The sequence below is a fragment of the Pantherophis guttatus genome, chromosome 2, assembly GCF_059756535.1.
Source record: "Pantherophis guttatus breed Tessera chromosome 2, ASM5975653v1, whole genome shotgun sequence".
Classification (NCBI taxonomy): Eukaryota; Metazoa; Chordata; class Lepidosauria; order Squamata; family Colubridae; genus Pantherophis; species Pantherophis guttatus.
In genome coordinates this window covers 102,077,441-102,105,415 of record NC_142064.1, presented here as the reverse complement: position 1 = coordinate 102,105,415, position 27,975 = coordinate 102,077,441, and the positions used below count along the sequence as shown (strand labels likewise).

At 37.9% G+C, this 27,975-nt stretch overlaps 2 protein-coding genes across 4 annotated transcripts; one reads left to right on the top strand and one right to left on the bottom strand.

Annotated features, from left to right (window-relative positions):
- Window positions 1–65: 65 nt before the first annotated feature.
- Window positions 66–22,277, bottom strand: USP5 (ubiquitin specific peptidase 5). 2 transcript variants are annotated; one of them, XM_034410986.3, is made up of 20 exons: window positions 21,875–22,277; window positions 18,704–18,829; window positions 18,471–18,534; window positions 17,672–17,805; window positions 17,316–17,461; window positions 16,889–17,073; window positions 14,588–14,682; window positions 14,070–14,263; window positions 13,443–13,514; window positions 12,217–12,298; window positions 11,705–11,830; window positions 10,184–10,337; window positions 7,491–7,665; window positions 4,702–4,790; window positions 4,113–4,304; window positions 3,137–3,280; window positions 1,910–2,055; window positions 1,673–1,826; window positions 1,204–1,288; window positions 66–670 (listed from the first exon to the last, which is right to left on the bottom strand). In XM_034410986.3, the coding sequence occupies exons 1-20, from the start codon at window positions 21,980–21,982 to the stop codon at window positions 577–579; spliced, it is 2,565 nt and encodes an 854-aa protein (XP_034266877.1). In that variant the 5' UTR covers window positions 21,983–22,277; the 3' UTR covers window positions 66–576. The 2 variants fall into 2 exon arrangements, with proteins under 2 accessions (XP_034266877.1, XP_034266878.1); XM_034410987.3 differs by having other exon boundaries at window positions 4,182–4,304.
- Window positions 22,046–27,975, top strand: CDCA3 (cell division cycle associated 3). Of its 2 annotated transcripts, none has more exons than XM_087886491.1 (6): window positions 22,046–22,126; window positions 22,781–22,945; window positions 23,047–23,182; window positions 25,818–26,096; window positions 26,573–26,694; window positions 27,592–27,967. In XM_087886491.1, exons 1-6 carry the CDS (start codon window positions 22,061–22,063, stop codon window positions 27,733–27,735), a joined length of 912 nt encoding a protein of 303 aa, XP_087742617.1. In that variant the 5' UTR covers window positions 22,046–22,060; the 3' UTR covers window positions 27,736–27,967. The 2 variants fall into 2 exon arrangements, with proteins under 2 accessions (XP_087742617.1, XP_034266879.1); XM_034410988.3 differs by lacking the exon at window positions 22,046–22,126 and adding an exon at window positions 22,409–22,708 and having other exon boundaries at window positions 22,800–22,945; window positions 27,592–27,975.

Genomic DNA, 27,975 nt, shown 5'->3' with positions numbered 1-27,975 from the left:
AATGATATAGTTAAATTGTTTATAACAAAGACCAGAATAGACTGGAAGCAATATGAACAGTCCACTTTTGAAGGAGGGTAAAAGGTTTTTATTTGATCCTGTGTGTTTTTGGCATTTCAGAGGCACATGAGTAACAGGAACTACTTTATGTCCAGATTATTCCTGAATGGTTTTCAGGCAGGTGAGGAAACCCATCCCATCTAGTATGTAAAGCCACATGTAAACTGCTTCCTCTCATGCCCACCATTCTCTAAACTGCCCTAGAGTATTATAGCTATACCAAGAAGAAACCATGTGCATGGATGAGCCTTGGATGACTGGTTCAGTTAGATGATATTTTTCTTCTTGCTTTTACACAGAGGTTCAAATCCACCCAAGCCCCCCAACCCTCCATCAGTGTCCACAGGGGCAGCAGACTCCAGCTTTCATGTGAAGGAATCCCATCTCTGGGGCTGCAGCAGTGGTATACGAACACCTAAGGATGGAGAGTTGTCCCTCTTCTTCATATTCATCTCTAGAATTTCCCATCCTCCCATCATCAGTCGATTCTTGCTGCAAACCCTGAAGTAGAATATCCTAGCTGGGAATCCTCTGGTAAAAGTAGATGTACCCAAGATCTTTGGGGGGCTTCTCTGAGGCACAAACTTTCTGGTCATTATAGATCACCCACCTGGGAGAGAGGGGAAAGTAAGAGAAAACAAGGCAAGAATCCTATATTGTAATTCTGTTAGAGGGTGAGAATAGTGTATATAGAATTCTTCAATCTCAATTGTAATTAATTGTTTTTAATCACTTAAGGTTGCAAAATTATCCTTTTTCATAGGTAAAATTTGCTAAAATCCTAAAGAGTTGAACTAAAAACGTGCTTTGTATCCAGTCTCTTTCAAACAAATGTGGAAAAAATTATATCAAATATATATATTAAAATTTTTTAACCTATTTGAAACAAAGAAACAAAAAATACTAAAATAAAGTTGTATTTTGCCTTTACACAATTTATGTTCTCTTGTTGTGAAATTCTGTTTTAAAAGCAAGCCACAGAAATAGCCCTTATTGGAAATCTCAGAAGCCCATTTGTTTCTCTTAGTGACAGATGGAGGTATTTCTCTGTCTTCAATCATCTATTCTACTGCAAAAGATGGAATGATAACACTGCTAAATAACACACCTTCCTGGATCCCCTCATCCTCATTCTTTTCTTACCTATTATCCTTCTTGATATGACAGACATAATGACCACACATAGTGGATGTGCCCATGTGACTGATGAAAGCAAAAAGCTGGTACTCTGAAGGAATAAAAGGCAGAGTTATGAATACATTGATAATGTAAAAAATATACATGAGAATTACGGAAAAAAAATATTTGCTCCCCGAGAAATGGTTGCATAAATATACATGCCCAACCAACATAAGGATATCAGACAAAGATATGATTAATGCCTTCCTTCCAAGAATGGGTAGCAAGAAGGCAATAATCGTCTTTTTAGCTTATCCTACAATGTATCATGGAACCCAAACACTGAAGGTGTTATCTTAGATTGTGAGCTGAGAAAAACATTAAATGGAACACTTAGACAACTGAAATATTGGACAAGAGTTCTTAAAAAGAGCTAGAAAATTAAATTTAAGCTATTCAACTACCAAGCTCCCCCCACCCATTCCGAGCTTACTTCCATGTCCATCCCGAACTTTCGGTCCCACAGGGATGGATTCAGATATAGACTCTGCAGCTGAACGCCCCTCTGAGATGTCCATGGCAGCTTCTGCATCTAGATCATCAATATGGCTGAAGATCCAGTCCACAGCTCGCTCAAGGCTATTATTCTAAAGATGAGATGGTAGGAAAAAATCAAGCCAGGAGCCCCATTGCCATTTTTCTAAAGCCTAATCATTCTCTCTTGACGCACCGTAGCTTTTAGTGCTTTCATAGCTTGATCCCGGGAAAAGCCCATAGAGACAATGGTTGCCACACTATCTTCAGATGGGGGATCTGGGCAGGTGATGGTAGAACCAGGCCCACTGGATCCCGGAAGTACTAGAGGGTTTGCAAAATCTAAAGGAGAGAAAAAAAATGCATACTGTCTCGTCTCCATTTTTTTCTTTCTCAAGATATTGCCATCCTTTTTCTTCTTTTCTTAGTGATTTATTTCTATTCTATTACAGTTTCAAAGAAGGAAAATAAATTATACTGATACAAATAAAGATTATATATAGAAAATATAGTAAAAAAGGAAGAGAAAAATATAATCAATAAAATGCAGATAGGTAACAAATACACCTTGAATAATCATCAAATCTAAAATATCTAGCTGATATATTCTAATACATAATTAACCATTTAAGAGTGCTATAGACATTTTATATCCAGTTTCTAGTCAATTCATATTAAGTTCTAAACGTATTTGATTAGCACAATTAAATCAAGAGAAAAAACCTACAAATAATAAATATATTGAAAAATATTATAAATAATATACAAACTATTGATATGTCAAACTGAAATATGGACTTTACATGGCACAATTCCAAATAAAATTGTACATTAAATTTACTTTTTTTTAGATATTGAAGAATATTCCCAGTTTAATTAATCATTTTGACACATAGAGGGGATCAGATCTTCTGCATTAAAGATTCTTGCAGTTTTTATCATATCTAATACCATTCCAGTGTATTTTGAGCAAAATATAATTTAGTGAAATTTAATACAGAAATGGGATTACAATTTTCAAAATATGACCCATTCTGTAATGAATTAATTATCAGTACTGCTGTGCTCTGCAACATCACAACTACTTGTGGAAGAAAGATGCAATCTGTTCATTGTAAGTCAAGCATTTCAGGGAAAAGGAATTACTCATTTTAGCAATCATGACTGGACTATTGTACCAACAATAAAATACATCAGTTCTACCTATTCTTCAAGGTAAACTTAACTTTTTTTTCCCATTTAAACTCCTACTGTTCCATCTCTTAACTGTATTCAAATCCTGTGTCCATTTAATAATAATCTTTGATTTGTCTGAGTTCTGAATTGTACTTCTCTCATAGATTATAAATTGTGTCCTAAGATACTATCACTTTGATAGGAATTAGATAGGGTTTGAACATGGGCTTCCATTTTGTTAACATACCTGGATCATCCATGTGGGACATGACCCAGTTCATTGCTGCCTCAGCCCCACTGTTTCCTGTATAATATACAGCCTTGCGGCAGGCGTCCATTGGAAAACCCATCTCCACTAATTGAGTAATCACAGACTCATCCAACATGGGAGCTGCAATAGGGAAAAAAACATTCAAAATATCCTCAAACAACACCACTTTTGATTAATCCCTTATGTGATCCTTGTTCTGCATGTTCTTATTACACATTTTCCAAATTTAATACCAATGCTGTATCCTTGGTTTTCTAATCATGGATTTGGTCACATCTCTGGATGAAACAAATCAGTTACAAAAAGTGCAGCCATGCCCTCAATTCTAGATGAACTTACCGTACAAATCAATCTTGCTTCTTATTTATAATGTAGTATTATGATAACAGATGTCAATATGACTTGAATTGAGTAGACAAATGGAAACAAATATATAAATAAATAAATAACACACTAGTAGGGTTCATTTGTGTCCCCTCAGATCACAAGGTTTCAGCTTGATCAGATGTTCTGGAACCTTCTGAATTCTATTAGCCTCATATAATAGCACCAATCAGAGAAAATGAAACAGAAATATGGCTCATGGTATTAACATTTCACTGACAGGATTTGGGAGCCTCTGTCTTAATTAAATTTTAAATGATATAAATAGAGAGGCATCAGCAGCAGATACTCAAGGGATACAATTGATGAGTTTTCATTTTTAACCTCTCATCACTAAAATCTTGATTCAACAGCTGTTGTGGTGAAAATATTCACAGGCACAGAACATAAAGGTTATTCTGTAGTAAGATGAGAGAATAACAGGCTAAGCCAGGAGGAGGAAAGGCACCAAGGCAGATAACAGAACACAGAAGGGAAAGAGGGCGGGAGAGGGGGAGAAAAGGAGAAGATGGGTGAGTGAGTGATGCTCAAGGGAGAGAAGAGAGGAGAACAGAGAAGAGTCACTAACATGTTGGAGAGGAGAAGTGAGGGGAGCAGAAGGAGTCGTCGTCCTCGTTGCCATAGAAACCCAGGCTACCTTTGGGCTCATCTGGTGTCACCAGTGGGGGGGCTATATCAGGCATCTCCTCCTCCTCAGGCTGCAGTCCTGTCCCATGAAGTGCAGAGATGTCCAGTTCTTCAGGCATTTCAATGGAAACATCTGATAATACAAGCAATACAAAAAGAAATACTGGAAGCATATCTGGAACTGCATCCAATCCAAGAGGAACTGGTAAAAAGAACTGTGTTTATTAAAGATCACTATCTATGGACATGACAGAACGAAGTCAGGACATATTCTAACAAATGCTGTAAACAATCAACCTTCCAGCTACCTTAGGCAAGTGTCTTATATTTATCTCATAGCCTCAACAGTCCCTATTTGCTTCTGCAGATAATATTGCCAGTCAGACAATGTAATTTTGAAGATAACTGACTAGCACTTAAAACCCTCACAAGCACTTTATATCCAGTATAGCGCTGGATGCCAAAAGCTTGAATTAGCAGCAAATACACCAGAATCTAAAACATAAATGATTTATCAATAATATTCTTACCAAGTTTTTTGGGTACCCAATCTAGGCCAAAAGTGAATTTCTTGATCTGGATCACTAAATAATCTGGAAAGGAGGCAAACCTGGTTGTTCTGAAAAGAGAAAACAATATAGTATTGACGCAGTTTTTTTCAACAGTTCAGGAAAAAGCCCAATAGAAAATGAATCTTCCTCAAGAAATGTTCCAAGACATAGCTAGTAACTGCTTGTAAACATTCCACTCTTTGTTTGCTATAATTCATGGAATACTGTATATGCATCTTTGTACCAGATAAGAACAGCTACATGTGTAGCAAAGTGCAAGAGCAATGTAAATGAACATGGATGACTGAGATATCCCCAAAAAATGAAAGCTGCACTGATGAAACTAGAGATGAGAGTTTCTCATCTTTGTGACTAAAGACATAAATGATCACATTCTATTGACCAAGTTCTTGAATGAGAACTAGGGTACTGTTGAGTGTTTCATTTTTACTGAACTACAGATCAATACCACAGTTCCAGCTTTATCTAATTTATATAGCTATCCATCTCACCAAAAACGGCTCTGGTGGCATACAACAAAGCTAAAAGCAATATACAATGACAGGAGCTTGGCCAAGTAGGATCCAAGGTGTAAAGTTACATTAATTGCTCCAAATCTTAAAACATTAAGTAAGCTTGCAATAATACTAAGCTTGCAATCATATACTGGTGAAAGAGGTTATAAAACACTTGTAATGTATAAGGGTAGATCCAGTGGTGAAATGTAAAATTTGTTACTACCAGTTCTGTGGGTGTGGCTTGGTGGGGTAATGTGACTGGGTGGGTGTGGCCAACTTTTTTTTTCTTTTAAAAGCATTTTTTTCTACAGCAAGAGATTGTAGATAAAATGCTTTTAAAAGCCTCTGACAATCCCAGCTGAGCCGCGCAATCATCTGAGGCTTTTTTTTTTTTACTTTTAAAAGCACTTTTTTGGCAGAAGGTTGTAGAAAAAATGTTTTTAAAAGTAAAAAAAAAATGATTTCGCGGCTCAGCTGGGCATGGGGGTGGGGGGTGTCATTGTAGGGATTTTTGCTATCGGTTGTCTGAACCACCTGCAGCCATTGCTACCGGATCAGGTGATCTGGTCCGAACCAGGAACATTTCACCTCTGGGTAGATCTTGACTTATGATCACAACTGAGCCCAAAATTTTTGTTGCTAAATAAGACAGTTAAGTCAGTTGTGTCCCATTTATGACCTTTCTTGCCACAGTTGTTAAGTGAATCACAGCAATTAATAACACAATTCTTAAGTGAATCTGGCATCCCCATTTACTTTGTTCATCAGAAGGTTGTAAAAGGTAAATTATATAACCCTGGGACACTGCAACCATCATAAATACATGCCAGTTGCCAAGTGTCCAAATTCTGATCATGTGACCATAGAAGTGCTGCAACAATCCTAAAAAAAACTGTCATTAATCATAATTTTTTTCAGTGCTGTTGTAACTTTGAACAATTATAAGTGATTGTAAGTCAAGGACTACCTGTACACCAGAATAATTACTGATACAATGAAGTTGGATCTCATTTGAAAACACCCTTTAGAATATCCAGTTTAGGGGGGTCCTATCGATTTTGAATGCCACCTGAGATGTTTTGCTTTCGTGGAGTACATTTTCAATTGGTTGGAAAAGGCCAATTCTTATAGGATGGTTGCACAAAGCATTCTGTACTTAGAATAGTCTAGGCTCCATATGGCTGCTTCATACATTCTGAAGCATGGAACAAAAACCCCATGTTCTAAACTTTTGTCTAAAGTTTGGATCTAAACAAAACATTTTTTTAATATTATTTTGGGTTCACTCATTCAGATTTTAAAATATTCTCTTATTCAAGAAGTCCTGAAAAGTGCATTGGGCAATAAAAAGTAGACATGGGTTTCATCCTTGATGCCACCAGATACAGCTTGGCGAAAGAAACAGTAGAAATGGAATATAAACTTATATTCAGATTAAGTAGAACCATTTTGAGCATAACTGATGCCTCCCTGGTAACCAAACTTCGTTACCATTTTAAATAGATTTGCAAACATTTTGTCCATTTTTTTCAGGCAGCCTTGCAGATATAAAATTAGAGTTTAAAAGGTGCCAACTACATAAACATTACTATGCTTCTTGTTGAGCTGTGTAACTAGCTTGCCAAGTGTAAATTTCTGGAGTGTGAATGCTTCAAACCAGGAGTCAAGAACTTAAGCTGTTTCTAAAGCTATGCTGAACTGATTTTGTTAAAATTTTGTGAAGTTCAATATTCTGTGGCTATTTAAGCACAAAAAGTATGCTGCCTCTTGCTTCCACTGTTTGCTATAATTTTATATTCCTTTGACCAACTTTTTTATAGATTGTGTGACTGCATATTCAGCATGGACCACCACCCTTATTATTTTTGTGGCGTTACAGTGAAAATTAAAGGGATGGAGTAAGTGAAACATTCTGTGCTTGTCATGTTCCAATTGGGAGTATCAGAATGACATAGGAGTCCAATGTTAAGTGGCAGCCCATGAGGTAGTTTTAGTTTACTGCATGGGTTTTTACCTCAGTGGTTGCTATATGCTTTATAAATTAGCTTTTATTTTGTATGGCATGTTTATCAGTTGTTATCCACATAGCAAGGAGGGTAGCCATGTAAATTGAATAAAACAAATAATCAAACCAATAAATTAAAAGTGACTGGATCAATTCTACCCAATCAGATTTTAAAACGGACCTTATTTTCTTGTACACCCAATCGTGCCTCCTAGTGAACCCATCTCCTGCCTCTTTCCACTCACTTGAGTGCCACAGACTTGGCCTGCAAGGCTGTGCTCCAGAAGTCATCCACTTGTTCTGGGGCTCCATAGGCCTCAAGACAGGAAGTGAAAGGTACCTTGGCACGAACCAATTCAGGCAGTGGCTGCTTTTCTTCTTCTGCCTGTCGCTTCTTTTCTTCATATTCTAGCAATTCATCTGAAAAGGAAAGCAAGGGGGAAAATGGTTTACTCCTTCAGAAGTCGCTTGCAGAAAGAATGTTGATATACAATATCAAGTAGCTGTGTGCTGGGTTGTACATCATGAAAAGGAGCATGGCAAGCCATTCTCTCCAAAAGTCCATTGCTGACAAAATGCTACTTATTTGTTAGCTACCCTTCCTGTGGAATTGATGAGGCCTACATGTGCAAGGACATATTAACAATGCTGCAGGAAGCTATAGTTCAAATATATTCTTGAAATGAGCTACATGATGGGGAGTCTTTGAGGGAAAGACTGGTGAACTGTCTCCACATGAGCAGAGATGATGAGCATGGCAAAGATTGAAAAACTGAGAATACCAGTTCTACTCAGCCTCTCTGGATAAGGAGAGGATGGGGGATTATCTGTAGGTGTTCTGGATGGCTGTTCTTTGTGAACAGTCTCCTGTGGATTTGAGCACCAGGAGGTGAAGGGAATGTCCATCATGCTCACAGCTGCAATAGAGCGTTTGAAAGGACACTGGATTACCTGATCTAATTTTCTAATCACTTTTGGAAATTGTCTATTTATTACCTTAAGGCTTTTGGAGACAAGCCTGAAAAAGACACCTGATTTATTTATTTATTTTTATTTATTTGTTTAAATTTCTATACCGCCCTTCTCCAATGTAGGACTCAGGGCGGTGAACAGCCAAAGTAAAAACAAGACATACATACAAAACATACAAAATCTAAAATCTGTTTAAAATAATTAAATAATTTTGGCCGTAATTAAAACATTCCAATTTAAAATTCGTTTAAAATTTGACTCAAGCCAGCCCAGCTAGTTGAAATAAATGGGTTTTTAGGGCCCGACGAAAAATCCGGAGGTCTGTTATTGTACGTAGCTCTGGGGGGAGGTTGTTCCAGAGGGTGGGCGCCGCCACAGAGAAGGCTCTCCCCCTGGGGGTCGCCAGCCGACATTGTCTGGCGGACGGCACCCTGAGGAGGCCCACTCTGTGGGAGCGTACTGGCCGGTGGGAGGCTATTGGTGGCAGAAGGCGGTCTCGTAAGTACCCCGGCCCTAAGCCATGGAGCGCTTTAAAGGTGGTCACCAACACCTTTATGAATTTACTTTCATATTTGAATGAAAGAAAAATTAAATACAAGCTTAAGAATGTAAAGAACTGAAAATAAATGGAAAAAGATTTTGACCAAGAAAGTTATAAACAAATTAAGGGTTCAGATGAATTTGGAGTCTTAAGACTTTTATTACAAGTTTTGGAATAATTATATAAATAAACAATGACATCTGTTGTCATGGAGAGACTATGCCCAAAAGATGTTAACAAACATAACAGATGACAAATAAATTTTGCCTGATGTGGAAATATCAGGACTAAAAATCCTGGATAATAAAAAACAGAGTGGATTATAAAACAGAGAAGGTAACTAAAGTGTAAACATAAATGACAAACCTAAAGAATGACTTGGAATAGGTTGAAACTTTGAAAATTAAAGTGGAAAGGTAAACCAAGAAAATGACCTGGATAAAATCTTTCAAATGTGTTTATTATTATTATTTTGTATTAAATTTATACACTGCCTATCTTTCTGATAAAGTGACTCTTTATAATCTTATAGACCATAAAAAGATAAATATAAAAGTAGTTAAAATTTAAAACTATGCAAATTAAAATTTTTAAAACTATGCAAAAAACAAGGAACCAAGAGATGGATGATTCAGGGATGAAGTGTAGAAGCAAAAGGAAGAAATATAAAGTTAGTTTGTTTGATCAGGGTTAAAATGCGACACATATTGATAAAGCTTTAGCAACCCTTTAGACTTTTTGCTGACAATATGATTGAAAAGCCAATGATTTATGGATTTGCATATAGATAAGGGATCTGTTATGGGGAAGAAGAGATACAGTATTTGTAAATTTATGCAGGTGAAGAGATATTAAGTGTGTTTATGCCTGTGATGAAGATAAGAAATCATTTATTTAAATATTTCTTTGCTTTTTCTTTATCTTTTTTCTTCTTTTTCATTTCTTGCACTTTTTATTTGTTCTTTCCATTTCTTTCTTGGAATTTAGTTTTATTTGCTTTTACTCTTGTAATTAAAATTTTCAATTAAAACATTATAAAGTATGTGCTACCCAATCAGAAGATGTAATCATGGGACAACTGTCTAGTTCAAATATTGCACCAAAACGTGACTAATTAATTATCATTTATTGATTAAATCACAATGGTTGGGTTTCCATAATAAGTTAAGTCATAAAGAAATAGACCATATTATAAATTAATCTAATAATTTAACCTACTAATAAAAGCAATTCCAGCTTTAATATAGAGCAAGAGAAAAGGAATGGCTGCTATGGTTGTCAACTATGTTTTGTAGTGAATGGAAAAGAGGATCAATACATTTAGACCTTCATTTCTACAAGGTCTTAACACTTCACTAAACAAAAGAATTTTAAGAAATAGTTTATAAAGGACGGTTTATCAATGGTTTATAAAGGTTCTCCCACCTTTGTTCAGGGCTGCTTCCATAGGTACTGGCAGCTGCATAATGTAATCCACACGTTGGGTGTATTTCACTTTCTCTGTGGCCAAGCACTTGAGTTTCTCTTCCACTAAGAAGCGAAAGACCTCATTTGGGTTTTCAGAACTACGGCAGTTCCTCTGGGGAAGAAAAATATTTAACAAGGAGTGAAAAACAGGAGGAGAAGCAAAAATATAACAACCCACACATGTATGATGCAGCAGGTTAAAATATACTATATAAACGAGGCTATTTCAAAATTAGAAAAAATATACCTTCTATCTTTCATTTATTTTGGTTATATTCCATCTTCTCCAGGAGTTCAAGTGATATACAATGTACTTCCTTCTCTAATTTCATACTAAATCCTATTACTATTTATCACTAACCTACATAAAAAAAATGGCTAAGTCATTTAAAAAAAATAGAAACAAAATTAAGAGTGATTTCTATAGGCTATTGGCACAAACAACAACAAAATGTATCTCAACAAAGAAAAAAATGACAAAAGACAAACTTCAACTTTGTCCATGAACACAACAAAAATAGATAATAGTTTTGGGCTACTGGTTTAAGACTTAATTCAGGTTAACAGGCCACATTTGGGGGCACTTGATGTAGCTAAAAAAAATCAAAATAAACGGTTTTAAGTAGGAGTGTATGTTGGCAACTTCCAAGTCTAACAGGATTATGTAGAATACACTGTACTGTTTGTATGATTACACATTTTGAGCATTTACCTGGTGATTTTCCTGAACAAAATACAATGCACAGGAAACATACATGGATAGCAACATGCTGATGAATTCTAATTTTTTGCAGCATTGTCTCTTAATCTACTCTCAACTAGCTTCAATCAACAGTAGGAAGCAACTCTTGTATTGGCTAAAGTCCTTTTCAACTTGCCATACTTGGGTAAGTTTTTTAAAAAATAATTACAAACATTTGAATACTGGAAAACTCATGAACAAAGTAGAACATCTGATACAGACATTCTAACCTTGGAAAATATCCAAGCTTGGTATGGAGCCAACATTTCTCCACTGCTGCATATCTCAAGGGAAAAGAAGCAGTAAAATGCAAACTGCTTTCCAAGGTAACTTGTCTGTGAACGTCAAGCTTTTCACTAAGGAACCCTATTGATTTACACACTACCTTGTCCTAAGACCCCTTCATTCTACTCACAACACACAATTTAGAGATGCATTCCAGAATAAAATACACTGTGGAATGGCTGTGCTTTTTTGGCATATTTCACCATTCAAAATTATCTTTCCTGAACCCCAGAGGGGATGCTAAAGCAGGCTTGCTAAAGCAGGCTTGTAGATAAACAAGCCACATTTGATTTAATTAGCAACATTGGTAACAGCTTTCATGTCGATTATGTGGTGGAGTATTAGTCTTGTGTACATTTCCTCATGCTTTCAGGTCATCAGCACAAATACTGTCCTATTCTCATTCTGAAGACAATACCCATAATGAAACCCTTGACTCTTAAAATTGCTACCTCCACCATGTTAATGAAGTGCAGGAAGAATTCTTGAGCATCTTGCTGCCGATTAGTAGAAAATTCTGGATGACCTTTGCCAACAAGAGATTTGAACATACGCGGGGCAATGCCATCTTGAATACCCTGCAAAGACAGAAGAGTTCAAATGAGTCTGTAAAAGGAGCCCTGGTGGCACAGCAGACTAAAGCACTGTTATTAATATCAGCTGCCTGCAATTACTGCAAGTTCAAATCTTGCCAGGCTCAAGGTTGACTCAGCCTTCCATCCTTTCTAAGGTAGGTAAAATGAGGACCCAGATTGTGGGGGCAATAAACTGACTTTGTATAAAATATACAAAATATGAAGGCTATTGCTTAACGCATTGTAAGCTGCCTTGAGTCTCCGGAGAAGGGCAGCATATAAATCAAATCAAATAAATAAATAAATGAAATTTCCCCTTCCCTAGGTAAGTGTTAGCCACAGTTAACATCACTTTCCATCCTCAAGGACAATTAACTTCTCAGCCCTACCTTCTGGTCCAACTGTTGTTCTCCACATGAAAGAGCAGGTTTGGAATATTCCCCAGAGAGAAGCCCATGGCCAAGCTTAGCTCTGGAAAAGCAGGTAAATGTAAATTAATCCTAAGAAGAACAAGATGGGACTAAGAACACTGCAGTCCACTAAAGTTGCAGAGAGCTCCCCAGTTTACCCAAACAACTATTTTCCATGCCTCAAACAATTTCCAAAGAATCTTAAGCAATATGGTAATCAGTACAATTTGAAAACAAGCCTCACTCAGCTCATTTTATTTTAAAGAAACACAGATTATCAAAAAAATTCAGGTTTCATTTTGGCAGCCAAAGTTCTAAAATTTCATGATTCTATGGAACATGTGGAACATCTAACGAGCTTGTTATTGTTAAGTAATGTTTTCCATTTTGCTTACAGAGAAGTCAAAACATAGATTAAGAGTTTTATATAATCAGTCTTACTGGAGTGAATTTTGTAGAGTTATATCCACGCAGAAAAATATGCTTAAGATAAATAAGCAAAAGCATGTTGTTTTTTAAAAAATGCATAACAATATTTCATTTTGAGTTATAATTTACAGAATATTTTTATTTTCAGCATAATCAACTTTCCTCTACACACATTTCTGGATTCAGATTATTGTACAATTTGAATAGTTTAACATTAAATAATGGCACTATGCTAAATCATGCCAGCTTTTCCTTGGGGTTTGCTGAATAAACTCCAATGGCTAGTGCATAAGGAAGAGTATCATTTACAAATCCTAATGACTTTCTTTATACAACATATTAATGCAAAACCAAAAAACATAATTGTTTAGGTTCAGGATTGGTTCCCCTATGAGTTGGGATGGTAAGAAACTGTTTTGGTTCTGGTTTCTCAAACCCATTTTGAATTAGAAATATACCATAATCCTCTTTTCTAAATCTTACACTACAGGTCACAAAAAGAACTTTCAAGGGAACACATGCCCACCAAAATTATATTGAGGAAATATTATTTGCAAAAATGGATATATTACATAAAAACCTGTAATAGATAAGAAAATAGGTCTTTCTGTGCGCTTTTTTAAAAAAAATTCAAATTGACAGAGAAACAACATGGACTGGAAAAAATGAGAACTGAGCAAAATCCAATTGACAGATGTTTCTCTCTATAGTCCCATCTGTTAGAGAACATCATTAATATAGAAATGGAAGCTCAACCCTTTTAGTACATTACTTACACCTGGGTGCTGAAGTCTTGTGTAGGATCTGTAGGAGCACTTTGGAATATTTTCTCTAGTTTGTCTACATACCTATGAAGAAATTAAAAAAAAACAATTTGGCAACAAAATTGTTGGAAAGGTCAATTCAGAGTCTGGGATCCAAATAACATCAGTTGCGGTTTACAGAAACATATACTGAGGACCCAGAAAAGTATAACAAAATCGCTCTCTTGGCTTAATGAAGGGTTTCTTATGTTTGCTGTATTTATGCACCAAATCAAGGAATCACTTCATCAATATCATTTTTCTTTGGTTTTGGCATGTCTGTCTTAAAGTAATGTGGGACACAATAAAAGCACTATCAGTTTTAAGCTGCATGGAGATACTATTTTAAAAACCAAGGAAGCGAAACAGGCCTCAAGTTGGCTACAAAAAATATCTTCAAATTTGTACTTAATTACTATTATACAATTCTACTTCAATTGGGAATATCTGATCTTGGCAAACAAATGGTTTATCTTGACATTCTGAGGCACGGAAGACACTCCTTGTTATCAATTGCTATGCACAAGTGGCTTCTATTTAGACTACTAGAAAGAAACTGAGTATTTCTTCTGCAGATAGGAACAATAGAGACCTACTTACTTTCGTTGGAAGTCTGGTATGCTGAACAACACCTGCACTACCGAGTTGAGATAGCAACTGTTTCCAAGGTTACGGATACCCGTAAAGCCAGGGCCATACAGTGGTTTCAGCTGCACCCCAGACTCCTGAATCAACTCCCACTCTCCAATCCGCTGGTTCATATCAATCTCTAGCTCTGTCATTGTCTTGTCTGTCTGCATAGAGAAGAGATATAGAAAATAATCTGAAACTGTGCCAGAACTTTGAAATAATTTCTTAGTAGAAAGATTCAAAAAGGACAATAAATAATGATTACGAATCTAAATGCTTTCTACATTACGTCCTACTTGGAAATTCACATTGCTTAATAAAGAATCTAGAATTTATGATACAGAAGGAAATAGTTAATAGAAGCCGATGAAATCACCTCCATCGATAATATTGCTTGGAGATAACAGAACCATTCCAGTTCCATAAATTACCATGAGGTTCTTTCAGCATTTACCACAGCTAGCATTCATTCTATCATCTCTTCTCACCTTTTGCATTTTAAGCATATCAATCCCAAAATGTGCCAGGTGCTCAGCCAGATTGGGGTCTAGAACCATGTCATCCTCATCGTAAGAGTAGACATCTACAGATGAAGGGAACAATGGCAGAAATCAATCAACATCTCGCAACCAGTGTTTCAGACTCTTTACATCACTAGCAATTTCACTTTTGCTAAATCCCATAACATTTACCCAAGAACCAAAATGGCATTTTGCCGGAAAAAGACAGAAGTGCCAAGAATCTAGTCCTGCAACCTTCCCACATTTAACCTTAGGGATTACTTTTTGTTGTTTGAAAAACTATAGTATTAAATGTTAATTGATAAAAGTAGAAATGAAGTATCTTCAGTTTAAACAACTTTTGATGTTTACATACATGCTGACAGATTTAACTACCTCATCCTGCCTATCATTATAAGCTTTAACATATAGTTTACAAAAAATAAGTTGACAATAGTTGTTTATAAATAGTTGTCAGATAATATAAAATTAGATGTTCCAAAATATAGGGAGGTATGGAATAAAAAATTGGATAGTCTGGTACACAAATAACAAACAGAGTATTATTTGGGTACCTAGATTTCCAATAGCTATAGATTTAAAATTACAAATAATGCAAAAATATTATTTTAATTCTGGATACTTTTTTAAGGAAGATGCTGGTGGGTTTAGCTAATTGCTGGCATTGACCCCACTCAAAATATACTGTTTGTATAGTAAGATTAAAAAATATATACAATTCTTTTCTTGAATATATTTGGAGTAAATATAAAGTTCTTCCACTGAAATTAATTCAATTATTGCATTCAAATTTTATGTTCCTTTAATCATAAAATGTTTGACTTGTCAGCTTCAAAATCATACTTCACATCAACAATCTATAACTAAGACGCAGTTCATAGTTATATGTTGTAAGTTTTTCAAGTTCAGTCAAGTCTCTCAGTGTTCTTCCTGATTTTTGCAATTATTTTAATACTACGCTTCACATTTCAAGATACTGAAACCAAACGGGTAAACTTGACTATTATAAAGAAAGAGCTTAAAATGTCCTTGACATTTAAACTCCTGATGTTTTCTTCTTGACATATTTTTATTGCTGATGGTTCTAGTACCAATAAAAATAGAGACGGGGAAAGAAGGCACTCTTTTCTTGACCCCTTCAGTATAGAAATTGTTGTAATAGAAATCCATTTACTATTATGCTGGCCTTAGATATTTATCAATATGCTGTATTGAAATAAATACTTATTGGTAACATTCAGAAGGTGTTTGATATTATCTCTCATGTATCTCTGCTCATTCTCTTTCAATTATACAAATGTCTGAAAATCTCACCACTCTTTCTACTGTTGAAAGTCTTGATCTGAAGATATTTAAAAAACAGCCACATATATCAGATTACATGCTTAATTTTTTATTTTATTTTTAAATGAACTGACTTAACCGTTAGTAATAGCATTCATACTGAAAGTTAGGTTTTGTATTTTTATTTACACGCGCACACGCGCACACAAACACATATATATACACATATAATATACATGTTTTCGTAGATTTTCACGGGTAGAGGTATGCAAGTTTTGGTGTATTCGGGTCTTTTCCCGTGTAGGATTGAGCATCTTCAGATGTGGATCAGCTAACTTGCAAAATTCATTTATTGCTTTCCGGTTCACAAGAACCTGGGTTTGTCACATTTAGCAAAGCAGCTACCCTAACAAGCCTACTGCTCCCAAGAAAATACAACTATGTAGGCCTACTGTTCCTTCCTGAGAAGCAAACAGGAGATCGAAATTAGAGTGAGAGATGAGTAATATTTATTTATTTATTTATTTATTTATTTATTTATTTATTTTCATATTTCTATGCCGTCCACTCTCCGAGGACTCTGGGCGGTTTACACCAAAGACAGTATACTAAATAGCATAATGCCCCCAACAATCTGGGTCCTCATTTTACCCACCTCGGAAGGATGGAAGGCTGAGTCAACCTTGAGCCGGTGAGATTTGATCCGCTGATCTGCTGAACTAGCAGTCAGCTGAAATAGCTGCAGTACTGCACCCTAACCACTGCACCACCTCGGCTCAATATGAATTGGATAAGACTGAACTTGAGCCTAGGTGGCCAGGTTGTATTATTCTCCCTCCTCTTTCCAGACTCTATGACCACAGTGCTAGCTGAATAGAAAGGAATGAATCCCTCAGTGTAAGATGGGAACAGAAATTCAGCAATTCTTTGATTGGGAATCTTAAACTATTCAAAAGCTGCATCTGCAAGTAGATTCTGTCTTACCAGCTCCATCAGGAGTGATGGTTCCCAACTTTACAGCCAAGGGGTAACCAGTTTCTCTATAATGTTCTACAGCATGGTTGTTGCCTCCACTGCCATCAAAGTAACGCCGTCCACACAAGATGGAGCCATCTGTCATGTTGAGCCACAGGTTCTCCCGCATGTCACACTTGCTGCATTTCCAGCCACTGTCAATACAAGCAATTAGGCAGTATAATTGCCTCAATCAGTACAATTCTCTCAATCCTGCACTGAACAATTCTCAAGCCTGACTCCATTTTGTTAAACTTCCCAGATTTCATTCTACATCTTCTGTTAAGTGAACATAAGATTTTAGTTTACATGCTTCTATTAAAATCTGGAAGGAAAGTGTAGTAAGTTATGAAGGAGCTCCATGTTTGGAAAAGCAAAAGGAACACCATCAACTCACCAAGGAGGGATACGGATACCATTCTGGAGCTGCTGAAGAGAAAAGGCATGCCTGGACACACGCCGAACCTCCCCATCCCAAGCCTGTACCTCCTGTTTACGGGAAGCAGAATCTGCTGTCAGAATAGCTTCAATTGCACTAGAAATCTGGAATGCCAAAAGAGAAAAGGAGAGTCAGACTTCCAAATCCCTCCTAAAATATCTACTATCAACAGAGATCTGAAGTCTTACATACTATTTTAACTAAAAAAAATTCCCCATACATCCAAGGCTGATGCATCATGTCAACTCTACCTCTAGTGCAAAGCCAATCAGACCATGTGATTTTTCCCCTCCTGGATGAATCGCAGTGCTTACCCTGTCCTTCACCATATCTGGCAGACCCTCTAGTCCATCCTGAGGGATATCCAAATGCTCTGGTAAAATAACTATTTTGACATGTTCATCATATTCATATTTCTCTTCTGGGAGATCAAATCCCCCTTCTACACCTATCAAAACAGATATGCAACAGTAGCAGTTGAGAAGTGTAAGAAGCAACATCATAAACTCTGGGTGCTGTGAAATCTTATGTCAACTCTCAAAACAACTCTAGCTGAAGCCATATTTTTTCTTTGCTTAGTTTCTAAGTTGCCGTGCATATGAGGGGGAGGGGGCTTTGAAGAATGTAGAATGTTTTCCTTTACAGTGCCAGACATAACAGTGATAAGGCTCATGAGAACCAAGGTCAGCTCAACGTGCCCTAACAATGGCAGGAGGGAGTGATGAGAAGTTCATCACCTGCTTAGTTGGTTAACATGATCTGTAACACAAGGGTGGGTGGACAATATCTATTTTTTATTTGTACCAAAGCACGGGAAATATTCAGAGTTGGTTTCACATTTGAATCTGTCAATATGATGTACCCAATAAAATGGATCTTTGGGAAAAACCACAGGCTCAGAGTCTTGAATTGATTGGGCCATTACTCGGAACCATGACATCTTAATTAAACAAGATGCCAAATGATGCAAGCTTTGAGTAAGCTTACAGAAAAAACATAAGAGGGAACATGAACTCAAATCTTCTGACAGTCTTAAAACTAAAGTCTATTCATGTTCTCTCCCATCAAGGTTTTCTCACATAGTATAATAGAAGAGTAGGTTTAGATTTTTACCAATAGCTAGACGGGTTGGTTTCTTCCGGGGAGGATCACCAGCACTGGAATTATTTTCTTCTTTCTACAGAAGAACCAGAAGAGAGTTAATTAGCAAGCCAGCCATTCCAAATGTCCAGACTCTTGGGCAGCAAGAAATCACACAGCAGCATCAATTGTAACCATCTTTCTTCCTCTGCTCTGAAATTTAAATAAGCAAGTTCTGCACAAGGCAAAAAAGTTGCCCTTCTTACCAATCTGCGTATTTTCTTAAGATGTAAATAGACTCGCTGGCCTGTTTTTTCATAATGTTTTGTCACATACTGCTTTCCAAAGCCCAGGAATGTGTTCATACAGATATATATTCCTCCATCTGACTCCTACAGAATAAAGAAAGACATGACTTCAACAGGAAGGGAGCTCAGCCAATCCCAGAATACCAAATTTTTAAGGCTGTGTATAAAATGTTGTAGCCCAAGTAAATTACTCAAATACATAATTTCATTAATACAATTTACAAAAATCCCTCCTTATAAATATTTTTCCAAATTCTATCAGGCACTGAAATTTCCCTCAGAGAATCTTGTATTAGTGAGATCTCTTCCTTCCAAAAGCTTAGTAGTTTAAGATAAAAAATACACAAATATACGTTTGCAGTCATGAAGTCTAGAAACTTGCATTTCATTTTTTTCTAGTTGTTTTGGCTGTGGTCACATATGGATTTATTTGGATGTTCAGAATAGCAGGAAGAATTCCTTGGTGCTGTCACCCACAAATGACCAAACCTATTCTCAGCAATGGGGATGAAGCAGTTTGTTGCAATGATCTTTAGTGGTCCCTTATCAATAGGACACTATAAAATTATTTCATATGAAGATAGATTCATTGAAAATTATCATCCATTTATTAACCTCTTTATGTGGCTCCCAGATTATAATTGTGCATCAATGTTATTGCAGTCACACCAGATGAACTGCTCTTAAAGTTCTATGCTCCAGAAACTAAATGACTACAATAATTCAGTTCACAGATCTTGTTTGGCTACTCTAGATTCCCATGATATTCATACAACAGTAGTGCCTATTTTAGCAGAAGAAAGCCTCAAGCATTTATATTCACATTTCTGCATCATTTTGCCATCTACAGAAAATATGGGGAAACTATGGTCCTTCAAACATTGCTGAACCGAAACTCCCAGAATATATCCTTACTGACTATGATGTTAGTGTGGTTGTTTTAGTGTAGTACTAGTGTCTGAAGGGCACAAGTCCCCTATTGCAATGTAGAGAAAACACCTGAACCTGAATGCAAAACTTCTGACATTTCAATTTGGTTTGTGTAAAATATGTCCAGAATACAGAATATGTGGATTTCTTCCACCTCAACTGAATAAACATTTTTATATGGCTATTGGCTTTTACTGGATGTTCGTGCAGTCTATAGAGCAACAATATGACTGTTCAAGAGTTAACAGCAGGGGAAAGGAATACAATTCTGAACAAAATAGTTCAGAAAATTCGGAACATTTTCTGTTTTTTTCTCAGCAATTGGACACCCTTACAAATTAGACATTGATCTTCAATCATTCCTCTTATGAAATCCATGTGGAATCCACAAGCATTTTTAAAAAATAAACAGCATGAGGCACTGCCATAGATTTTTATTAAAACACATATGGGAGGATGGGAATGACAAGACAATAAGTGAGCCTGATAGACAGCAAGGAAAATGTCCACAAGCATCACACTACCTATGAGAGTGCTAAACAGAGCTACAGTACACAATAACGTCAGTTAAAAATATTCTTTAAGAGTATTCTATAAGAATACTCTTATCTTACTCGTTTCTATAAGAGCACAGACCTAGTCCCTCAAAAGAGGTGATTAACTGTTTAATATGATAGTTATACAAGAAGCACTCCAAATGATAAGCAGCATCCTATCATTTGTAAGAAATTACATGAAATAATTCTTTCTTACACAATTATCCCAGATAATTATTAATTGTTAACAAATATTGTTCATTGCCGTTTTGAAGGTTGCAGATATGACTAATAAAAGGAGCGCTGCTATTGCAGGGATGTCAAAACATGCTCTTGCAGAACAATATTCTTCTATTCCTAACTAGCAACTCATTAGCCTTGTTGCATATACTGTATATTAGGAGAAATTTGTAAGTGTCCCATATAAATTGTGAATGTTCACAAAATGCAGCCTTTCTCTCTGATACGATAAGCCCACAAGAGAAAAATGATCACCCTGTTTCAAAAGAAAAAAAAAAGGAAATAAATAATGATACTCTTTAAAATTATTATTTGGAAAGGAAATTCAACAGATCCTGATAGCAGGGGTCTAATTTATACTGAACTCTGAGAAGGGTAACCCCCCCCCCGCCCCGCCCAACAAAATAGGATGCTTTTGCATTCTTCATATCCAGAAGAAAAAGGCAACTGTCTTCAGAAACGGCAGAGGATTTAGGGGAACGGCATAGCAGGATAAATGAATCAGTAAATCAAGCAAACATTTATGAATCTTTCTGTGAACCTCCCTTAAAACTCGCTTGTAGCCTAACCAGGCTTGCTTGATTCACTCTGGGAGAAAGGCGTGGCTGCCCAGAAGGTTTCTCTCCCAGTCAAGGGGACCCCAGCTACAGACATTAGCACCTCCCATAACAATGGGAGCGATTCCCACATACGCCTTGGAAGAAACTGGATGAGGAACTCATCCCACAGTGCGAAATGGGAAAGAGAGAAGAGCAACCCGGGTGATGGAGAGCTACCTAGATGGTACAGAGCCCATGTGTCTGATTCAAAAACCAAAAGGGCTGACACGTCCCTTCCACCAAAGGTCTCTGGGATTAGCAGTTCCTGAGCGGAAGGTCTGGCACTAAAACTAATGGGAGAGGGACTTCGTTTCCCATCATGCCCCGCGAGGCATGCCTAGATAGTTCCAGAGACTTCAGTAGTGCGGCGGGGCTCAATCTTTCACTCTTACTGGCAGCCAGGCAACTAAGACTACAGTGCCCGGCATGCCACACGAGGCTCTCGTCTTGTTCTACTTAAGCTGCTCTATCGTGGGGGTAGTAAAGCAGCTCAGTATCCAGCAGACCCCACGGCTGGCCATACGGTCCGGTGAATAAGATGACCATGACAGCAACGCCCCACCTCAGAGATGAGATCTCGAGGAACTACAATCCCCAGAAAGCCAAGTAGTTTCCGAAAGAACGATTTGGCCGCTGAAACTCTTGGGATTTGTAGTATTCGCTTGGTTCCTTATGGGGGATTTGAAGTGGATGCCGTTCCCTGGTAAAATACAAGTCCCGTGAGGCCTTGCGCGGGTCATATTACCTTCCCCGCCCGGTATGTCGGAGCCTGTGAAGACAACAGAATCCCCACCAGATCCCGTCTTTTTCACATGAGAGCTTACCGGAGTGTCGAAAGAGAAGGCGCACTCATCCTTATGGACGCGGTCCCCGGCCTTGGGCACCCGGATAGACGGTAGCACAGAAAGTAGTGCCTCACTCAGCTCCGCCATGACAGCTGCTTTCTCCAACACCGCCCACAGCGAACACCTACCAATCAGAAGACAACATACGCTAAGCTTCTCCAGCCAATGAATGGCGGCACAAAGGGAAGTGGGCGTGTACTCCGTAAACCCTCAGGGACGCAATATATTTTTGTTTGATTTGTCCTTCAAATGCCTATTTTTCAAACGGACATCCATTATAGCCAATCAGGATTGCAGATAAACGTTCTACAAATGGAAACGTTGGTTATGTTCTTAGCTCCGCCCCGATGTTATTAGTCTTCAAAATGAGAAATTGGGAGATGGGTATTTGTCTAAACTAGCCAATGAGGTAACGCCGGTGGGTTTAGCCTTCCAATAGATTGACGGCATTCTAGTCCAATAAAACAACAGATAGAAGAGTTAAAATTATTTTCCAGCCAATTGCAAGAGGACAGGGAGGCAGAAAGGTAGAAAAGGGGATGTCGCGTTTTCAAATGAGCAGGAAAAAAGAGTCGTCTGAGCGATTGGCAGCCATTCGCTCCAATCAGAGCTGTCGCAGAGAGGCTGGTGGGAGGAAAGCGGGAGATTCGAATACAAGTCTAGTGGGCCCAAGCGAGCCTGAGCTTGGGCGACCGAGTCCTACAAAAGCGAAGAGGGTGCTTTGGGGTGGGTGGGGGAATGTGAGCTTGCGCTGAATTGGAAGACGGAGGGCAGGTTGATCAGACGAATTTATGGCCGCTCCTTCTCTCGGAGGTAGAAGAGAGTTTGGGTTGCTGCAATAGGGGCTTCAGCTGCGTCTTCTTGTCTTTTTCCTTGGATTGTAAGGTTGATTGTTGTTTTGCAGGATTCCTGCGTTCCCAAACAGTTGTCATGGGGGCTTCTGAGAGTTTCCCAGCTACGCCCACCTGCACACCTTTGCTGAATAAGCACCTGAAACATGTCAATGACCCAAGGTCACCTACTGCTGGGATCCTGAGAACACCCATTGAGGTACTTGGAAGCCTGTCTTTCAGAACAAAGGATTTGCTTTTCCATCTTACCTTCCCTTTATATCTGCTGTTTTAACTTCGTTCGCTTTTCTCTGCTTTTAGGTAGAAAGTTCCCCCAAAGACAACACACAATTTCCAAAACAAGGGGAGTTGGTAGCCAAAAGCCAGCATGAGAACTGGGATCCTCGTTCCCCAACGCCAGGAATTTCACGGACTCCTCTAAAAGATGTGTTAGCTGGTAAGTAGGGATATATTTCTGGCCCAATCTTCTTTTAAATCAGAACTGCTATGTGGAAAGTCTCGCACTTTCCTAGGCTGGCTGGCTGGCTTTAATTTATATGCCAAAAGGACTGTGGGAGTGCTAATGGTTCATTACAAATGAGACAGGACTATTCTTTTGTTTTATTTGAAGCTGTTGATTCTCTGCTGTTCCAATAAATGTGCTGATGAGTCTACTTTTCAGTTGATAGTTGATCCTATATCTCAGCTATCTTAATGTAACTTACCAAACTTTAAACTGGGCTAGAAACCAAAAGATAAGTTCTAGACATCCCTTAGGTATGAAGCAGGGGTGGGTTCCACTTACCTTTACTACCGGTTCGCAGCAGGAGCTCACACGCTTCTGCGCATGCACAGATCACCCATGATGATGTCTTGGCGGGTGGGCAGAGCCTCCCACCAGTTTTGCTATCGGTTCTATAGATCTGGACCGAACCGGGAGCAACCCACCACTGGTATGAAGGCTGGCTATGTGACTTTGGGGCAGTCTCTCTTATCAGCTGAATCCACTTCATAGGGTTATTGTTACGGGAGTATTAGGTATTTATCCTGCATTGAGTTGTCCAAAATAAAGGGAGAGAATAAAAATCTAACAATTTTAGTGTAGTGTGATGTATGAATCCAGTGGTATGGTTTGTGAATTAATGAGTTGGGAAAACTAAGAATATTGAAATAGTTAAATTAACCAGTGATAAAGCATTTTGCATGGACGCATTTGTTAATATTCACCCTAAATAATCCCTCCAGTTTATTTATTCAATTGAAGTCACCCACTCAAGTCTATGTGGCTCTAGGTGGCTTACAATAAAACCAAAGCAGCTGGCATTACCTAACTAATCATCTGCACAGTTTGGAGACAGGCTTTAACCCACACCTAGGGCCCCAAAACAAGTTCTCAAGGCCCTTCTGTAGATTAATATCAAGTCCAAAAACCAAGAATGGCAGATTGAGGTTCTTCTAAGCAGTTTCTTACCACACAAGACAGAAATCTTGCCCAAACTTAAAGCAAAGTATTTGCATCATTAAACATATACTCTTAAAAACTACTAAGGAAGAAATAGTTTTAACACTTTCTCCCATGCAGACTACCAAGACTTCGCTGTCTTTTGCTCCTTTGGAATACACTCCCTCCTTCCTGGGAATCACAGTCAAATACTTAGGAAAGGCCAATAAGGGATGGGGCAAATCTAATCTCAGGGTGGGTGATGTTCTAAAGGGCTGGTGCCATAACAGAAAAAGTTTTCCTGGGCCTCGACAGTTTGTAACCAATAGTACTTAAAACATGTCTTTCCCGTCTTTGGGTAGGACAGGGAGAAACAACTGGGGAGAGATAAGTAACCCTATCCTAAGCCATGAAGGGCTTTAAAAGTGATAGGCAACCCCTTGAATTGTACCTGAAAGCCAATGCTCATGAAGTAATGGTGTCACATGTGCTGTGTAATTGGCATCAGTAATTGTCCACGTTTCTGCTTTCTGCATCACTTGGAGCTTCCAATACTCTTCAAGGGTAGCACCCTGTAAAGCGCATTGCAGTAATTCAGGCATGAAGGCATGAGTGACCATGAGCAAGGCTGCCCTTTCCAGGAACTGGAACATATGACCCACAAATGCTACCTGCTTTTTGAGCAGGAGCTGTGGATCCAGGAGGATACCCAAATTTTACGCTAGGCAAGGCCTCCTTACGCGGAATCCAAGAGGTCCAAAATCCCAAAACCATTCAGTCTTGCTTGGGTTGAGCTGAAGTTTGTTGCACCACACCCAGGCCTCCCCCCTAGTCTCCAGATGCAGAGACAGATCTTCAGGTGGCCTAGGGGGGAGACATATGGCAGACAGTATACTGATGATACCAACCCCAAAATTTTAGAGGGGAGATGTTAATCAAGATAAGAGAGTGTATTGAGCCCTATGGCATTTTACAAAGAAGAGACTGCTAGTGGGATTTCACACATACCCTGTACATCAACACTGATTGGAATTGACTCTGGAGGGAGGAGACAATACTATGCTCTCCGATATCCAACTCCTGAATCTGGTCCAAAAGGATACTAAGATCAATGAAATTGAAAGTCTCTGACAGATCAAGAAGAGCAAGGATGGCTGCTTCATTTCCATCTTGCTCCCATCAGAAGTGATCCAAGAGTGTGATCAATGTCATCTTGATTGGTTAATTATGACTAAGATCAGCCTTCTATATGATCTTGACATCACAGAGCAAGAAGGATGGGTGCTTGCTAGGGTGCTTATTGGGAGTGAAGTTCTCATGTTAATGGGCTTGTATTCTATGTGTGAGACTGGATTCTACTTCTGACTTTCTATATTTGGAACAAGAGGGGTGGGGGATACTCAGCTTCTTTCTTCAGTGATTGTACAGAAGGAAAAGATTTGCCAAAGTAGTGGGAGAAGATTATGTGCACAATTTTAACAGCCACTACCGTCTTATACATATGCCCCGACATCTTAGGGCTGAGTTATGCACCATTTAAGGCAGTGCTTATAGAAGGTTCTTGGCAGGCAGAGGGTATTATTCTAGTCTTTGAAATTTCCTTTTGTACTGTTGTATACATTTTTAATTCTGGAATTTGATTTCTGTCCAGATACCATAAACTACCCAGTGAAGTTGTTTTGTGAAAACTTTATGGGAGAAAATAGAGAGGAAGAACTACCTCAAGAGGAATCTCGGCATGAAGATAAAAAATCTGAATTCACCTTTGGAATGGAGGAGAGGACTGCAAGGAGCACAGTTTCTTCTGGGGAAATTTTCCTAGAGGATTCTCAGCAAGCAGAAGAAGGGGAAAATGAGCAGTTGTTTTCCATGGTTTCTGTTGCAGCTGCAACAAAACCAGTACGGTCTGCCCGCATCATTCACCCTACAGGTGAGATTAATTGTCCAAAGCTGTTCAACAGCTCCATCACTCCTCTAACAGTGATCTTCTGAGTGAAGCAAGTCAATTTGATCAGTATTATTTCTGTCTACATAGATGTTTATTTGTGTTATTGTCTTGCCAATCTAAGCTGCTAATTCTCATGAATCTGGTACCCAGCTGCATTATACAAGACACCTTCAGTCCCCAAGAAACTGGAACCTATGTTGGCTAACTTTATAGTAGTCTACTTCAGCAGCCACTGTGAGAAGGTCAACTTAAACTGAGACTGTGCTGCAACTAAGGAAGAAAAAGGAATGTAGTGTAGTTATATTGTTAACTATGCTAGCAAAATTCACATAAACGAATTCTTTTACTACATAAGGATAACAAAGGTGAGAGGTATTATGGTTCTTGAGCTTCTGTTCTGAAAAATAAGAAACATTGTGATGAATTTTCACACTCTTCTCTTCCTTTCTAATCCCCAGGAAGCAAGTCAGTAAAACGCAGAATCGGTAACAAAATGCTGGCAATGCCAACTGATACTGGACGTTCCCCACTTAGTATCCTTCATGGTGACAATTCTCCAATTTCCCTTGCTTCTCATCAGGTAACAATATGTGGGCAGATGGTTGATGTTATTCCACTAACCCAAATCTCTGCTTTGTTTAAAGTACTTTTAGCTAGTTACCATTTTTTCCTGAAAAACAAAACATTTGGAAAAGTGGTAGACGCAAATCCAGTATAAGCAGGATGGGGTGCTTCGTACTTTTCTTGTTGTTTTTCTCTTTGCTTTATTGCTAGCACCTTTTAGAGAATTATTTTCAACACTGGTTTTCTTCAGGTATGAACAAACTTTTCAAATCAAGAGCTACATTGAGATTTATAGAATATTAAAGCAACAGCGGGCAAAAGAGTAGACTTGCTCAGAATAAATTAGGTTTGTTTTTTTTTTCATTTAGAATTAATTTATTTCCTAGCTTTGTAGGAAATTTTCTAGCCTTTCCAACTTACCTAATCTTCCCTTTACAATAAATGGCAATCAATGAAAATACTCTTCTGCTCATAAGTTTCTTGAACTATGTAATTGACTTTGTCAGAGAGTTCTTTACTTTTTCCAATCAATCTTCATATGTTTTAAACAAAATTAAACCACATCTTTAGTGTACAATAAAATCTCTCATGTCGACAAACATGTCAGGTTGTTGATAAAAGATGTATATGTACATGTTTTTATACATGTATTATTTATTTGTACCCTGAGAAACATTTATGTTGCATGGCGGTAATTTAAAAGTTGGAACAATTGCCTCTTCCAATGGGTGGCAGCCCAAAATCAAGTTTCATGTATTCAGTGAAGCCAACTCATGACTTTCCTCTCTGCATTGTGCAGAGATTTGAGTAAATCAAGTTAATCATACTGTATGAATACAAAACCTGGATTCCATCAAATAGAACAGTCAAATATATTAGCATTTCTTCAACCCAACAAGATTTTTTTTTCCAGAGTAAAAGGACTTCATCAGTGACAGATAATCAAAAAGAACCAAAGGATGGAAACTTAAGCTCTGGGCCAAACTTTCCAGCAGAGAGCTGTGGTTGGGATCCCATGAATAAGGAGAATCGACGGTGTCGTTGGGTGGAAAATTAGCTTCAGATGCTCTGTGGATTGCCGTTCTTTAATATGAAGGTTTGATGGCTCAAGTATGAAGACGAAGTAGCATGATTTTTATTTTTTGCTTCTTGCCCATTTCCCTCTTACTTCTTTTCTCGTCTTTGGTTTTCATATTTAGATTCCATAATGTATAGATTCTTCTGTGTAACTACTATTTTTAAAACATGTTGTCTGAAATGTCTGTGTTTGGAAAATAAACTTCACTTTAGAATGAGA